General features: G+C 44.7%; 2 protein-coding genes across 4 annotated transcripts; one reads left to right on the forward strand and one right to left on the reverse strand.

The window, feature by feature from the left end:
* Nucleotides 1-4,704: 4,704 nt before the first annotated feature.
* On the reverse strand, nucleotides 4,705-7,974 carry TYW3 (tRNA-yW synthesizing protein 3 homolog). The gene is made up of 6 exons (XM_077785296.1): nucleotides 7,807-7,974; nucleotides 7,390-7,470; nucleotides 6,566-6,664; nucleotides 5,713-5,784; nucleotides 5,313-5,446; nucleotides 4,705-5,125 (listed from the first exon to the last, which is right to left on the reverse strand). Exons 1-6 carry the CDS (start codon nucleotides 7,963-7,965, stop codon nucleotides 4,930-4,932), a joined length of 741 nt encoding a protein of 246 aa, XP_077641422.1. The 5' UTR covers nucleotides 7,966-7,974; the 3' UTR covers nucleotides 4,705-4,929.
* A 256-nt stretch (nucleotides 7,975-8,230) lies between these two features.
* CRYZ (crystallin zeta) lies at nucleotides 8,231-16,160 on the forward strand. 3 transcript variants are annotated; one of them, XM_021542590.3, is made up of 9 exons: nucleotides 8,231-8,300; nucleotides 8,693-8,820; nucleotides 9,151-9,303; nucleotides 10,533-10,696; nucleotides 11,314-11,365; nucleotides 12,514-12,663; nucleotides 13,057-13,158; nucleotides 13,308-13,403; nucleotides 13,664-16,160. In XM_021542590.3, exons 2-9 carry the CDS (start codon nucleotides 8,710-8,712, stop codon nucleotides 13,823-13,825), a joined length of 990 nt encoding a protein of 329 aa, XP_021398265.1. In that variant the 5' UTR covers nucleotides 8,231-8,300; nucleotides 8,693-8,709; the 3' UTR covers nucleotides 13,826-16,160. The 3 variants fall into 3 exon arrangements, with proteins under 3 accessions (XP_021398265.1, XP_021398264.1, XP_021398266.1); XM_021542589.2 differs by having other exon boundaries at nucleotides 8,252-8,330; XM_021542591.3 differs by lacking the exon at nucleotides 8,231-8,300 and adding an exon at nucleotides 8,307-8,403.
* The last annotated feature ends 952 nt before the right edge of the window (nucleotides 16,161-17,112 follow it).

A 17,112-nucleotide genomic window follows, 5' to 3' on the forward strand; every position in this document is an offset into this window, starting at 1 on the left:
TCTGGAAATATTTCAGTATTTACGTGAATATTTTTTTCCATCTTCTGCAAGTCTATTGTGATTTTCACATGCACATCAGAGTTGATCTTAGAGGTTATTCCAACCAAAGTAATTCTGTGATTCTATATTTTCTAGGGAGAAAATATCAAAACAGAGGACTTGGACAATGTTCCTTCTGGCCATCACCTGAGGGCCACAGCTGCCCTGGACAGGTCTAAGGACTTTGCCTGGTGCTGCTGTCCTCAATGACAGTGTGTATAAAAACAGATAAAACTTGGAGAAAAAAAGAATCAGGGGGAACCTGTGCTGGAGAAGACCTGTGCACAGCTTCACCTGGGTATTATCTATTCTAATCCAGTGGAAATCATGACAGTGTTTTGATATGAGCAGACATTTGTGATCAAAATACCTCTTATTTCAATGATTCAAGGACAAAATGGGATGCTATTGTCTCCCTGGATGAATGTGAGATGTTTTGTGAAAGGTACGATCAGTGTGTTTGGAGAATGACAAAATTTCCTTCCTATCTTGGGAGGTAACTGCAGCACCAGCTGTGCAGCACTGAGTCCCTTACTCCTGGTTTGTGCTGTGAAAGGATCTGTGTCACAGTTATTTATGTCTGTATTTTAAATATGATTTGAAAAGAGACTGATTCAAAAATTTTCAATGACCCGGTGAAATCTGAACTGCTTATAGCAAGACAAGAAGTATAATGCTTCAATCAAAATAGCAACTTGGAATGTGTTTTATTAAACAGAGTTCATTTAATACTACCCCAGAGTGCTGTGGATGTGAAAACACATTCTTGAATTGGAACTTTCATATCTAGGTAATAGGAATGAAGGGAAAATGGTCATTTTTAATATTGTACATTTTGGGATAAATTCTGATCTCATATACAACTACCCACAGCATTCCTGAATATTTTCCAAAACTGGTATGTCCCTGGATTGTGTATGTCACTACGAGGTGAATACGTTACAGGAAAAACAAGTAGACCCTGCACAGAGCTCTAAGTAAAATCCTAGCAAATTTAATTTTCCCATCATTCTCTTTGCAGTATTTTCAAGGTGTTTCAAATGAGAGAAAACATAACAAAGCTCAGGCTAAGTGCGATTGAAGAAAACCCTGAAATAAGGCATCAAGGAATGCAAAGTAACAGAAAAAAGTGGATTGTATGTATAAACTCTGGGTACATTTCCCTTGTAAATATTCCTTGGTTTTTGCTAGCAATGCTATGCAAAAATATTTAAATGAGCATATTATAAAAGAGCAGTGCTGCCCGTGTAACATGGATGCCGAATCTGTCGAGGACGAGAAGTTGGGAAGTGATGGGACCATTTATTTCTCCATTAGCGGAGAATTGCTGATCATCCCAAGGAAATCAGGCTTTTCCTTGCCAGCTGCTCAGCTTTTCGGGAGTTTAAACGGCTTCTGCTATCAGCCGGAGCGAGGCACAAGGGCTGGTTTCTCCCGGCCGCCGGGCGAGCTCCCCGGCCCCGAGCTGCCGGCGCGGGGAACGGGACCGGGACCGGCGGCTGCGGGGGCTCAGCGCTCGTTCGGTGCCCACGCTGGGGGCACCGGGTCCCGCAGCATCCCCGGGACACGGAGCCGAGGAGGGACTGGCGGACCAGGGCAGGCGCGGAGAGCTATGCAATAAAACAGAACTTACGATGTCCTTATTTAGAGAAAGGAAAAATCCTGTTCTGCTCACACGGAGGAACTCCAGTGCCTGTATGAATGAATTCTCCCTCGCCGTTGGTGCTGGTCGTGCCGGCACCTTCCAGCTATGCCCGAGTTCCGAGACAGAGGGAGGGTGCCAGCTGAGCGCCGAGGGAACGTGCCGAGCATCGGGCTCTGCCCGCGCAGCACCGCGCCCACCGCCCGGCCGGGCCGGGCACAGCGGCTGTGCTCTGCAGGCACCTACCAGCCAGCCTCTGAGCTGGCAGCGCTACTCTGCAAAAGTCACAATTACAACTATGAAACCTGACTTGGAGAAAAATACTTCTCTCGGGATCCTGCAGAAAATGAAAACAAGCTTTCCCCCTCCAGTATAAAATTGACCAAACAAAACAGCATATCTGCTCAGGTACCATAAATAAATTGCATTCAGAACGCAGAACAAGATCTTTCATGTAATCTCTGTATGGAATTTGGGTGTCAGTCTCTGATTTAAGGGGAAAAAAAAAAACAAAAACAAAAAAAAACAAAACACTGAGAATTTTCTGACCTTGATCTCAGGTAGCTGCCTGCTGTCACACCACTGCCAGCACAGCATGTTTGACATCAATTCTTACCAGCTTTGTTTTCTCCTGGTGTGAAGAAATGAAGTGTGATTTCCTGAGCAGCTCAGGAAATTTTGATATTTATATAATTTTTAAAGACACAAATTTTTTTAAGACATACCTTTTCAAAGGTTCTTTCACAGAACACCCAGCATATTCCCCTGGGGTACTTTCAACTGGTAGATCAGAAGTGAAACATTTCCCACAATATCCCACTACGTAAAATAAAATTCACAAGACATTACAAAGTAATTGTGTATTTTCAATAACCAGAAGTACAGAAGAGCTGGTAAGCCTCCAGTGCATGATACATTTAATATGATAAATTAAAAAACTTGAGACTGATTAAATTAAATTGAGACTTGGTTAAATTTAAGTGAAGCCCTGGCAGGAGTGGAAGCTGGGAGGTGCAAAGCCACCCTGGTCTGGAGAGGTTTAACCCATGTGCAAACTCTGATTTCACTGCACTCTGCAGCTGTTACTGCTATGCTCTTGTGAACCATGTTAAATATCTGTATTTCAGAGGAACTGTTGCAAGTGAATACTTGTGCTCCTGACATCTGTGATTTGCACGTACAGAATTACCCCAGCGAATGGGTCAAGTGACTTTGTGCCCAAATGCATGGATGTGCTGGGGAGCACAACTGGCTTGGAACCTGTGGCACAGCCACAGGGAATGCTGTGGTGCTGATTTGAGTAGTTTCCTGGTGTGGATGTGAAATGCTATGGGGTGAGAAATGACAATCAGTTCCTGGAGTGACTAAACCCACCTGCCTCCCCTGAAAAACTGAGTGCACATGGAGTGAAATAGTAATTTAAAAAAATTTAACACAGTGAGAGCAAGTATAAAAATACCTTTTAGATTAATTAAGTGGCTAAGCACACTTCCAAATGATGAAGATTTGACAGTTTTAGGAGTCTTGCTGCTTATTGGTGAATTTCCCTGCAGCCATAACCCCCAGAATCCCCTTTTCAGGGGTGCTGCCTCCAGCTGCCTCTGGATGCTCTTCCCAATTGCTGCCTGTGCTCTGCACATTGACAACCCAACAGAATCCCATACAGCAGCTGGAAATAAAACACAGCTTGACAAAATTAACCTCAAAATGAGCTGGTGGTGCTTGGGTGAGCGTGGGGCAAGGTGTAAGGGCAGTGGTGCATGGAAGAAGGTGATGCTGGTCCCAGAACAGTGTCAGGGTGGTGAAACCTCCTCAGCCTCACCCTCTGCAACCTTGGATGGGGTGCAAAAAAAAAAAAAAAAAAAAAAAAATCAGAAAAATGTTGCAAAAACTGTTCTACATACTGAAGTAACATGTTTCCCTGATCCTTCTCTGTTTGTCCTGTTGTAGGGTCAGTCTTCAGTAATTGGTGATGATGGGAATAAAGTAACAAGATGTAAACAGGGTAACATTTTTGTGTTAACATGCCAAAAAGTCTTCCTGAATTTTTAATAATTTTTCAGAGGAATGTGGGTCAGTTTCTGACAAACTGTATTTCTCAGAATGTAAATACTGTAGTGCAGTTACAAAGGGTGTTTGGGCTGTTACAGGGTCTGTGGGCACTGCTTCTGGTTGGTGCTGGTGTCATCAGTCCCTTGAGCCATATCAAACAGACCAGTGCCAGACATTTTAAGAAATGCCACATGCAGAGGAGGGTTCAGACTATTCTGAACAAACTCCCTAAAATCCATAAGCAACAACTACCTCCTCTGTGTGCCCCCCAGGTGGTGAAGAGGGATCTGCAGGAACAGTGGGACTCCCAGCAGTGGTGATGGCAACAGGGGTTCCCCAGGGCTTTGCTAAGGCAGCAGGCTGGGGAGGACCCTCTGCATGGAGGCAGATGTTGCTTTTTGTTGATGGAAGCCCTGGGGTTTCAGTTCAGCCCAGACAGCCAGTTGACCCCCAGAGTGGAGAGGAAAGTCTGTGGAAAATGGTGACTGCAAAGGTGTGTCACAAGCCTGCATCCCAACAATGCTGCAGTAACACCTGTGGTAGAAGTCATGCCCCCACACCTGAGGAGCTGCTGTGCTTTGCCCTGCTGTGGGCTGCTCCCACCACCTGCCTGCTACCCCATGGGCTGTGGGACTCCAGTTTTGCTCACACAGCTCCTGGCCAGCAGCTCTGCACTGTTAGAAATTATGCCCCTGCGTTGAGTCATACTTTAACCAGTCCGCCCAAACGCACACAAGGTCTGAGACTGGTACACACAGGCTGTTTTGGAAGGTTTCTGTGTAACTTCCACCATGTGTATTGGTTGTCTCACAAGTGGATGGTCTTCAGTCTTCAATGCTTGTCTTCCCCTTCCTGAAGGAGAAACTTGCAGAGCCAGCTGGCTCCGCAAAACCCAGGAAGCTGGAAGTGAAATGCAGCACACAGAACACAGTGAAAAGCTGCAGCAAATCAGTTATTTCAGGGATAACTGATGGAGTACCACTTTTTTAATTCAACTGTATACTTTAAAAACTCCCAAAACATTATACAGTTTGTTCTCTGTGTCCTGTAGCTACACCTGCTCACTATTAATTACCTTTTTTTCTGGTCAATGTCCATGAGAGTATTGCTACTTGGAGCACAGGAATATATAGATCTCTTAGAAAGAGCATTACAATAACTTTTTCAGTTCGCCATTTGCTTTCAAATGTCTTAGTCTATATCATGATTTCAGCGAACAGACCAAGACTGCTTTCAGTATCATCATGGGGTTCCAGCTCTCTGCTGGGCTCAGCCTGTTCCTGAGCAGTCTGTCTCTTTCTTCTGCGCACGTACACAGAGTGGCTCTTCTCTGGCCCCTCGGGAAACAAGGTGTCTGCAGTTTCCAGAGCCCGCTCCAAGCCTTTGTGGAATCTAGACAGAAACAATTCTGTAGTTACTGTTTTTATAGACTTGCTCAGAATCTGCAAATTACTCTGAGAAACTAATGCTTTTAGAATGCAATCAAAACATGCAAGGGGAGAAAAGTGGTTACTAACATTTTACTTAATACTGAAGAAAAATTAGATGTCATAAACAGAACTGGTGTATTCTTACAAACCTGTCAATCCTCCTTATGTTTTCTTCCATTTTCTGATTGGCTACATGTACCAGAAATTCAATATATTCTTCGGAGACCATCAGTCTCCCTTTGTGGCTCAATGGAACTTCTAAGCAGTGAGTGCTCCGCACAGCCTAAAAACACACACATGATTGACCTGGAATAAAGTTTTTTAGTTTATGCAGGTTATTTAAATAATGTAGGGAGTTCATTATAGTAAAAAACCTGTTTATCCATATGATTATTTAGGTTACTGTCACCTAAAGCAGCAAGCTATTTCTTTGCTATAGCATGCCCTGTGACAGCTCTTAAGCACCAGTCAGGTCTTGGCTCGTACAAAAATCAAGGTTAACGTAACAATATGACTTCATTACATCCCTTACAGTAACAGAATCCTTACCATTGTAATTTTTCCTCCTCTGCCAACTGTAATACCAGAGTTTCTGAACCCAGAGTTAATAGCCACTGAATGCTGCAGAAAAAAATAAATGCTTAAACAGTATACTTTCACAGCAAAAAATATTTATGGATGCATTGCAATGCAACATACAATCTCATTTTTGCAAAAAACATATTCAAATCATCTACCCAGACTTATTAAAAAATAGTTCCATTAAAATACTTTCTAAGATCAAACCCAGAAATGGTGGGTGGATTTCCAAGGCCCACGGTGGATCCTGATTGAATCCATCAGTGCAGAAGGGGTGTAACATCTCTCTAGGCACTGAACTACTTTATCCCAATGAGCTGGAGCTTCACAGAGTGTCATGCCACCCCTTGACAACGACCAGTGCAGCTGCACTCTGCATAGCCCCTCAGCTCCTCTGCACTACTGCCAAAACAAGCCCAGCACGGCACACATTGATCTCTAGAAAAGCAGAAGGCAAAGGCATCATTCAAGGCACTGGAAATGGAGCCAAATGGCCTGGCTAGCAGTGAAGTACCATCTAAAATCCAGCCCTTGCAGCCAGTGAGAGCAGCCCAGGCCCCTCAGGTAGTGCTTCATGCAGCAGTCTGCTTCAGTTCAAAGCCTGAACTGCCGGTGAGTCTTTTTTCTTTCTAAGTACAGTAAAACCCTCACCAACTTTACAGCTGTGTTTTTCCATCAGCTTACCTTACTACCCTAATTATTAGATACACAGCACATCTGGGACTGTTTCTAAGTGCAACTGCTTACCCAGGAGCCAATACTTTTATTTTTGCAGGCAAGAACGTAAGAGAACAATGCCACATTGTACTTGACATGGCTTTACCAGCAGCTGTGCATCCTGCAGCCCCCGACACAGCACGTGAAGAACAAATGGCTCAAACTTGAATACAACATCACCAGTGGCTTTCTTGAGTGCTGCCATCTGGAAAATACACAAAATATGTATATAAAAATCATAGTACTTCCTCTCATAAGAGTTAACAACACCCCACTGCATCCTCCTTGGCCTGAAATTTTAGCAAGCTTTGCTTTGCTGGAACAAATACTAATGAAAACAAATATTCTGGAGGACACTTCTGTGCCTGTGTGAGAATGTTTATCTATGGTAAAGTGAACTATGACTTGAGTGAGAAAATGCTGATCTTGCAACTGCCTCTTTTGTGGGACAAAGCAATATATACAAAGAATAGATTATTTTGAAAGCATACTAAAAATGAAAAACTTTGCACTATAGATGTTTTTAATTTCAGGAGATTTAATGACAGTAAATTAAAAATGCAGTATAAGAAATTCCCTGTTGCACCACTTTCAGGTGTCTGTCTGCTAGCACAGCAAGCAGGGCTCAAGAGATTTTTAATTCAAGAGTTTTAAATATTACTCCAGACAGGAAGAAAATATATAGGTTTCTGGAATATCAGCTGCCTTTATAACTATGCAGAGAATTTGATACTGAGTTTAAAAGCATTCTCTTAAAATGGGGCTGAAGAATTTATTAAGCAACACATCTAAGGAAAAGTTAATTTTGAGAGTAGAGTATCAATTCATCTCAGTAGCAGGAATAAAAACCCTTTGACATGATGTGTTTTCCATGATACCAGGAACATTTCCATGCATAAATATAAAGGCTGTATCTCACTGCGCCCTTACCACATCGCCTTTGACACATGGGTCATGTGTTACCAGGAGCCACGTGCAGTTCTTCTTCTGGATCCCCGTGCCGTCAGTGTCCTAGTGATGGGCAGAAACCATTAAAGTGGCTCGGCAGCCCGGTGGGTTTAACCTTGTGCTGCTACAGAAACGGTCCTTGGAAATAAAGGAGCATCCGTTTGATACAAGGGCCCATTCACACCGCGACCAGACCCACCGTCACCATCACCGTGCCGGTACCTCCCTCACTCCCGGTCCCTCACGCACCGTCACCGTCACCGTGCCGGTACCTCCCTCACTCCCGGTCCCTCACGCACCGTCACCGTCACCGTTCCGGTACCTCCCTCACTCCCGGTCCCTCACGCACCATCACCGTCACCGTGCCGGTACCTCCCTCACTCCCGGTCCCTCACGCACCATCACTATCACCCTGCCGTCGCACGAGCTGGCGCTGCAGAAGCGCTCGCGCGCGTTCAGGAGCCGCACGAGCTCCGCGGCCCGCGCGTCCAGCGCGCGCTTCCGGCTGGGGTCGGGCCGCGCCAGCCACTGCGCCTTGCGCCGCGCGAACGCCGCCATCGCGGGGGGACGGCGTCCCGCCGAGGACAAACCTCGGCGCATCCCGAGCGGCGCGGCCCCGCCCTGCTCCGCACCCCGCCGCGGCGCTCCGCAGGCACCGGCGGGCGCGGGGGCTGCGCGGCGCTGGCCCGGGGGGACGGGACGGGGACACAGCGGTTCTGCGCTACCCGTGCCAGGCGCCACAGCCACGGGACGCGGCCAGGCCAGGCGAGAGCGCCTCGAACAGCCGGGCCTGGTCGCAAGGAGCGCTTCCGGGGCACGGCCTGGCCGCGAGGAGCTGCAAGGGGCGGGGGCTGGCGGCAGAGGCGTGCTTGTAGGCGGGGCCCGCGGCGCAGGTGTGTTTGTGGCGGGGCCGGACAGTGCAGGTGTGTTTGTGGCGGGGCCTGGTGGTGAGCGCGTCCGGTCGGGGCCCGTCGCGCCGGGACCGCATCGTGCCGGGTACGGCCCTGGCCGCTCTTAGCCGGCGGCGGCCCTGCTGGCCGCGGGCCCCGGCTGTGCCCAGGATCCCGGAAGGTGCTCCCAGCGGGGAGGCCCGAAGCAGTGCGGAACCTTCCCCTGCTCCCGCTCTCTCCCCTGCGTTCCCCGGTTCGGTTTATTACCGCGGGATCGATCCGCGCTTCGCCCCGCGCTGTGTGCCCTGTTCCCGGCGGTGCCCGCAGGCCAGCTCCTGGTGCCTCAGGCTCCCCGTGACCTCCACAGCTACCAGGGCTCTCATTGTTTCTTTTAGCGGATCCTCCGGTCGCCATGGCAGCCACCAGGCGTGTGATGAGAGCTGTCCGAGTGTTTGAATTTGGTGGCCCTGAAGTGCTTAAACTCCAGTTAGATGTGTTAGTTCCTGTTCCAAAGGAAAACCAGGTATATGTAAGCTCTCTGAAGGAAAATAGTGATAATGAATGTTAACAAGTGCCTGCAGTGAGAGATACAACCCAGAACCCTACACCTAGAGTACCTGAGTTTTGGTCAGTGTGTTCATACTGCTTGAGATGTCATGCTTAACAAGTGTGGACTCTTTACTCTGCCGTGGGCTATATGTTCCACATCAAGATTTCCCTGAAATTAGTTTCACTTTGACACTGGGTTGTCACAGAGGCTGTTTGAGAATTCAATAAAAATGCTGCAACGCCATGCTGTGAATTCAAGGGCTATAACTTTTTAGTTATTGCTTAATAAGCGTTTTTCTTTTAGGTGTTAATTAAAGTCCATGCCTGTGGGGTGAATCCTGTTGAGACATACATTCGTTCTGGGACTTACGCCAGGAAACCGCCTTTGCCCTACACTCCTGGCTCGGACGTGGCTGGGGTGATTGAGAGTGTTGGGGAGCATGTGACTGCATTCAAGGTATTTACACACTGGGTAGAATTCACTATTGTTTCATGGTTCTTTTTGCCTGGTTGCTGTGCCACTCTACCTGGTTTTGTTGCTTATGATAATGGAATCCCTTCAAGGGGGAAAGCCCTTCACGGGCTGGTAAAAGCACACAGTGGGATCCCATTGGCAAGTCAGTCCTGCTGGTGGGACTGTGAGGAATGCTATGCCCCCCTGAAGCTCAGAGGTCTCAGAAGAGGCACTGCAGTCTGTCTGCTTAAAGCAGTGATATCTGATGTACAAAAGTTGGGGTTTGGAGCTATTTTTCTGGCATTGCAGAAAAAGTTGAGATTGGATATTTTTTCTGGGGGTAGTGATTTTAGGCAGAACTGAGAATTATTCTGTAAAGTACTTGAGAAATGGAAATTTCTTACTTATAAAGCTCCATAAATTCTGTTATTTGTTGCTAAAATTGTTCAAATACTGTATTACTCCTGTCTAGTAATTTCACTTGGATTTCTCAGTGGGAAAGTCTCAGGACAGGAGAAGATGAATATCAATTTGCTAAAAGATATCTATGGCATCACATTGGTTTTTAAATTGGTTCTCCCATTTAAGTCATTAGACATTTGGTCCAAACCAACATAAAAATTGTAGGTAAAACTGGGCTGGAATTTCCTGATTTGGAATTTATGTAACAATTCTGGGAGATCTGAGAGATAGGGTTATCAAGAGAGAAGAATCATCTTTGATCATATTTTTGTATCAACAGTTTGCTGTATCTGCTGTGTGTGACTTTTTGCTTCCTCTGACAATTGTGATGCTCTTGGCTTGAATGAGAGACAGATGTCTTAGGGTATATTAAGAGGATACATATTTCCATATTTAAATAATTTAGAAATGTTTCTTTTCTGTTTGTAAAACTTCTGAGGTTTTGCATTTGGCATCTGTGGATGGAATTCCTGACTTCAGTTAAAGTTCATTAAGGTTCATGTTAATGACGCAGTAGGTTTGTGTGTCACACTACTGGGTGGGCTTATAATTATGATACTTGCATTTAAGTGTAAGAAATTGTACAATTTGTGTTGCATTGATGGTATGTATCAGAATTCATAAAAATTTCTTTGAAAAATGTACCTGGTTATTTTTGATGGGAGAGCTGTTAGCAATAGCCTAAACCTCTGTAAATTTAATCTTAATGTTTATTAAGGAAAAATGAAGGGAAATTATTGATTTCTCTGTGTTCTCTCCCTCCACTCTAGAAAGGTGACAGAGTTTTCACCCTTGAAACACTTTCTGGAGGATATGCAGAGTATGCAGTTGCTGCAGCCAACAGAGTCTTTCCTTTGCCAGACAAACTGGACTTCAGGCAGGGAGCAGCGATTGGAGTGCCCTACTTCACTGCCTACCGGGCCCTTTTCCAGAAGTAAGGCCCCATATCCATGTTTGTGCACTCTAATCTTTGGTATTTACAATACCGAAGTTCGTATTTTCACTCTCCTTTAAAAGGGGGAGGTTGGTGAGTGGGAAATGTTTAAAAACATTATACGGATGGAATTGTCAGATAATTGCGGTGTAGCAGCTTGTGACTGTGTTTTCCTGTTAAGTCTTTTTTCTTAAGAGAACCTACCTGGAAAGGCTTCATGGAATAAAATATGTGACTCCCTTTCAGTACGCACAGGTGTTTTGGCTGAGGAAGGAAAAGAGTAATAGCTCTAATTTCCTCAGTAAGCAGACAGGTGCTGTGGAGCAGAACTTCTGCTTTCCTGTGACAGGCCAAAGTCCTCAACTGAGGCTCAGTACCAGACTCTCACTGGCTGCTGGCTGCATGTTGCTTCAAGTCATCAGTCACAGGATTTATTTTGCCTCCTTGTTCTCCCAAAAAGGCTTATGATACCTGTTTAGCCATAAATTGGAATATAATTGGAACACAAACTGGAAACAGTGCTGTGTGAACAAGATCAATGTCAGTATCTGCAGCCCCATGCTCAGTCAGTGTGTACTGCAGTCACAGTGCCAACATTTCTTGTGTTCTTCACTTAGAGGCTGTGCCAAAGCAGGGGAAAGCGTGCTGGTGCATGGTGCTAGTGGGGGGGTAAGTATGCCAAGGAGGCAAGTGGTAGGAACACTGCTCTCTGTCCTTGCTTCTGCCTCTTCCTGGGATATGAGTTATGGTCATATTTGTATCAATAGATTAGCAGATTAGGTTTTTATTTCAGATACTCTAGGATACACTTAGAAAACCCTGTCGTTCCCGATAACTGTGAGGCTGCACGAGTGCTGGTGCGAGTTCCGCAGTCAGAGGGTCACAACGCTGAGCAGATGTTTGCTGCAGGTGGTAGTTGGTCTGGAAGTTTTACTGCTGATAGCGGAAAGCTCTAATTTTCTAATATGTACAAATTGTTCTCAGTCCTTTGAGAAAAAGTGACTGGTGGAGGGTGACTGTGCATTTCTGTTTACATTCTCATGTTTTTACCCAGGAGCCAACAGCTGGCTGCACAGGGAAATGTGCTGGAATATATAAATCTGCAACTGAATACTACAAGAAATTGCACTTCTAGTTTTCTTTGGGTTTTCATGACAAACTTATTTTAGATCTCTATGACTCAGCATTTTAGTTTATCTCCCACACTCTGCACTTGCTCACTTTCTGGTGATGCACCAAACAGCTGCTGTGAACAGGCCAAGTTTCCTTAATTATTTGTTAAACAACAAAAAGATGAATCTTATTCTGAGATACTAGAATAGCATTTAGCATCGTAAGCCTTTTTTTAAGTTTTCATAAACTACATGTAGTGCTTCTATTCTTACTGGAGTGCAAAGCTGGTAGGAGACACTGAAAATTCACTTTCTGAAGAAGTAGTATTAATAAAATTTGTGCTGCAGATTTTCTTTGCAATGTATAATGCTGGTATTAATAGCAGGTGATTCTGTGAAGAGAAGGATTTCCTTGGATTTGAATCAAAAATATAGGGCCCAGATTTGACAGATACTCAGCATTCTACATCGATGTGTGTCAAATGCTGATAGCTATTAAAAAACCTCAGAAATTTACCACGCCTCAGTAAATGTCTTTTTTTTTTTTTTAAAGTATTTGGCTGTCTTTAAGATCCAAATTATTGGCTAAAAACACTTTACCAGACTAGCTTTTTAAATGGGAAAGTTCCAAGTCACTGGTAGAACAGTTAAAATTCTAAGAAAGAGGTAAAATAATTTTCTGTTTTGGTTGTTTTCTCCCCTCAGGTGGGACTAGCAACATGTCAGATTGCCAGAGCTTGTGGTTTGAAGGTTTTGGGTACAGCAGGAACTGAGGAGGGCATGAATATGATCCTGAGAAATGGTGCTCACCAAGCCTTTAATCACAGAGACCCGAATTACACTGAGAGAATTAAGGTAGGCCTGTGTCTGGACTCAAGAATGCAGTTGTGTTTTTCTTAACAAAATGTGAACAGTTGTTTGTGGAAGAATTTCAAGTAGATTTATGTAGGATCAATACTGTACTGCCTTTTTCATTTCTACACAAGTTAAAACTTTCTGAGGCTGGAAGAGCTGAGCTTTCCTCGCAGGCAGTGGCATTTAGAACTTCTTATATTCAGCAAATTCTAGTGTGGGATCACATCACAATTAGCACAGCAAAATGTGCTACCATTCAGCTCATTAGCTGTCAGCTGCAGTACAAAGGCTCTGTTGAAAATAAATAATGAGCTGTAGAGTGGATACTTTCTGTAGTGTTTAAAATAAATGGTGGTACCCAAGCACTGAAGTAACATCCTGTGTCCTGTACAGGCATGCACAGGGCCGGGAGGAGTCGATATCATCATAGAAATGCTCTCTAATGTCAACCTGGATGCTGACTTGCAGCTGCTGTCCTGTGCAGGGAGGGTGATGGTGAGTGCTTGTGTCCTGGGCTGGGGGGTGACAGTGAGTGTTTGTGCCCCTGAGCAGGGAGGTGGTGACGGGTGCTTGTGTCACTGATTTTGTGCATTCAGCATTATACTGAACAGCTCTGACTCCATGCTTTGGACTCCTTTGGGCAGGTTGTGGGCTGCAGAGGACGTATTGAGATAAACCCAAGAGACACAATGAGCAAGGAATCCAGCATAATTGGAGTGAGTCTGTTTCTTGCAACTGAGGTGAGAAGCATTTCTATTTTAAAGCATGCTTTATTGGCTTGTTCCAGCACCTCTCTATTTACAGTTAAAATTATTTGTAGGAATGAGAGAATAATTTCATTGTAACAAACTTGTTACTTCATTCCTTTATGTTTTGATTCAACCTCAGAACATCATAAAATATTTTCAGGTTGTAGAGTTTGCTCTAATTCTTGCATAAATTGCAGTACTATTCTACAATGCAAAGACCTTGTCATAAACACTATGTTTGTTACATGCAGGAGGACAGGCGTGAATGTGCCACAGCAGTCCATGATGGCATAGAAGCTGGCTGGCTGAAACCCGTTGTGGGCTTGGAATATCCCCTGGAGAAAGTAGCCAAGGCTCATGAAGACATTATTTGTAGCAGTGGTGCCCGAGGGAAGATGGTGCTCCTTCTATAAAGGAGCACCTTCTTCCATTTATTTTGTAGCTATTCTAACTGCACCTTTGCTTACATGGTTCACTGAATGTATGTTATAAACATACCTTTGATCATGTTTGACAGTAGCAGAAAATGCTAAAAATGCTCACTTAGATGAATTAGTTAACATTTTCTTTTTGCAATGAGCAGAGTTGCATTTACTGTAAGGTAATTTTGGTAGATTTTTGATTGATGTGGAAATAATAAATTTCCTCCACTGGCATGGTTTGTGCTGCAGGGAATGGTAGGGTTTGGTATCATGGTCCATGTGAAGGCAGAGTGAGGCCACTGTAGGTAACACAGAATAAAGATGCTTTTTACAGATACAAAAAAATAAACAACTCACTGTGTGTTAATTAGAACTGTAAATTCTTTTAGACACAAAATTTGTACACAAAATTTGTAGTAAAATTTTGTCACATAATTTACTTGAAATAAAAGCTTTTACTGACAAAATAGTTTACTTTCCAGCTCAAAAGATGGGCAGAATGTCTCAAACATGAACTTTTTGGAGCTGAGGCAGTTCTACTTGTCTGTGCCTCTAAGGCTGAGGTGACAGTGTCCTGGCTCATCCATAGTGTCTGTCACTCTGGAGCTGCATGCTGGGATTTGCCTCTTTGGAACTGATGATCATGACCAAAGCAGCTGATTCCTGAATAGTAAATGCCTGATTGTGAAGAGTTCAGTTCTTCCTATGTGCTTTAATAAAGTCTCCTGGATCCCTGGCTCTGTGGAGAGCAGAGCCTGCATGGCTTTGTGGCACGGAGAGTTCCTGTCAACCTCCCGAGCTTCACCCGCTGAAGTGGGCAGGGCGCAGCCTCAGCACTAGGGCTTGTGTCCAGGTGTCTGTGTGGGGTCACTTTGCCATGATACCGGGGTCATTTCATTGTGTCTTGTTCTCATAAATCTTACATCCACTGCACAACAGACGGTGGTGTCAGGAAAGATGGTGGAATGTTTCTAGAGTTAATGATTTCAATTTAGGGTTTCAGTGAGTTGTTTCAGAAAGCTGCTTGGGGAGAGAAGAACGAGGCCAGCTCAGCTGTGGGACTGTCTGCCAAGGTGCAGTAGGATCCTTCCTCCCTCCAGGCTGCCCCAGGGGAACGAAGCTGGTTTCTTTGTAGCACTTCCCACAGGAGTAGGGAGCTTTATATGAAGATTTAAGTGATTCACCTGCTGCAAGTGATGTGTGTAGCAAGTGTCTCAGCTGCTTATCCAGGTGAAAGGTGCTGACTGTTCTGTTGTCTCAAGCAGAATGCAGCCTGAGCAGTGGTGTCATGCTGGCAACCTGCTATTCCTCTTGAGAACACTGTCAAACAATATCAAAGTAGTAAACACAGGTTAAAAGTAATGATTAACAACAGATATGATTGTGGAGCGGATGTGCATATGAAAATATAGACCCTTCCTCTATATTCTGTGTCAAATATTAAATTATTTTTAATTCTGTCTTAATTTAGTAGGGGTCTATGACATGGATGAGACGCTGATGGTTTGTAATGGCTCTTTTCTTGCTTAGTGCTGCCACTGCATCATGGGTGATGTTTAGAGGAGAAATTCAGAGCAAGTCTCCGGTCTGTCCTCATCGTTGATGTCCCAGGGGCCGTGATTGTAGTGAAGTTTGTCACCAGAAGGTGTCAGAGCAGTTCTGTGTTACCACCTTATCAGATTATTGCTGCTCTCTGCCAGAAGACATGGTAGAATGGCACAGCAGGACTGGGACTGACTTGGGAATATCAGATCGTTTATTCGTCTGTCAATTTTCAATGTATTGTATAAATTGAAGGATTTTTTTTTTTTTTAATTTTGGAAGAAGCAGTGTGAATAGAACTGATGAGGTAGGGCTCAGGTATGTCTGATTTGGGTAAGCCACCCGTCTAGAGAATGTCATCCTGGAGAGTCCTTGGTTTGGCTCTCTTTTTGGGGCATGCTACCCCTTGGCAGTGCAGAAAAGGATGAGGAAAGGAGTGGGAGCCACAGACCATTGAATCTGGGGGAATAATTTTCTCAGTTTGTTGAGAATCTTCCCTGATTCGACTGGGTGGGATTTTGGAAGCAGTGGTTCCCAGTCACAGCTTGCTTGGTGCTGCCATGGGTGTTTGGAAGGGTTAAACTGGCACTTGTACTTGTGCCGACTTTGACATCTGCAGGAGAGGTTTGGGGTTCAAAGTGAGGAGTTGTGTACTATGCAAGGCTCTGGAAACTGCTGTTCTATGTGTTTCTAAAACAGAAAAGAGTGGAATTGTTCTGAAAAGCAATTGTTCTTGTTTAATTTCACTGTGCCCCAAATAAATGCTGCTTACCTTTTCTAGTCATTTAAAGTGTAGTTGCCTCTCTATTGTAATTGTCCTGTATCTGTTCCTGACTTCTTCCTGTGCTGCAGGATGATACAATAGGTTAGTTTAAAACTTCAGTTACAGAGGTGGGAAGATAAAATATCAAGAGAGTATTTATGTCAAGAATTGCTCCCTTTACAGAAGGCAGGTCAATATTCAGTTTGGGTGGATCATGCCACAGAAAACTTGAGGATGGTGAAGTCTAATATTTTGGAACTGATGCATCAGGAGGGATGGTTTTCCCTGCTATTTCTCACTGCAGGGATCTCTGCTCATACCAGTCACTCTGGTCCCTGGAAGCATTACCTTGTGAGTTTGTACTTCGACTGGGACTTGCAAGAACTGCAGGAAGAAGGGAAAAACAAGCATGGAAGGGTGGTTGTATCTCCTTTATTTCAGTAAATCGGGTGTCTGTTGCTAATGCAAACTTCGGTGCTTCCTATCATCTGGACTGAGAGATGGAAATCAGGATTGATAGTGGAAGTGCATCGTGTCACCTCATGATACATTTTTAAGTTTCTGGGTCTGTGTTGTATGAAAATGCCTTCTCCATACTTCTATTTTAAAGTTTTTTCTTCTTATATCTCCCCCTCTTTTTATTTTTTTTTCCTTTTCCCATCTTTCCTTTCTGTTTTTTCTTTTTCGTTCCCCTCCCCTCCTAGTCTGGCGTTGCTGGAGCGCCAGTGTCCCGCAGCCCCACGCCAGCCCCACCCAGCTGGAGTTAGTGGCCAGTTCCGGGCCCCTCAGTACCAGAAAGACAAGCAGCTGCTGGAGGGGTTCCAGCAGAGGGTTGGAGAGGTGAATGAGGCATACTGCATCTGAAACATCTCTCTAATGCCGAGGGATGGCCCAAGGTGGGTGTGCTTAGTGTAGAAAAGACACAACTGAGAGGGGATCTCACCGATCCATACAAGTATTTCCAAGGGGTGTC

Source organism: Lonchura striata, chromosome 9, assembly GCF_046129695.1.
Source record: "Lonchura striata isolate bLonStr1 chromosome 9, bLonStr1.mat, whole genome shotgun sequence".
Classification (NCBI taxonomy): domain Eukaryota; kingdom Metazoa; phylum Chordata; class Aves; order Passeriformes; family Estrildidae; genus Lonchura; species Lonchura striata.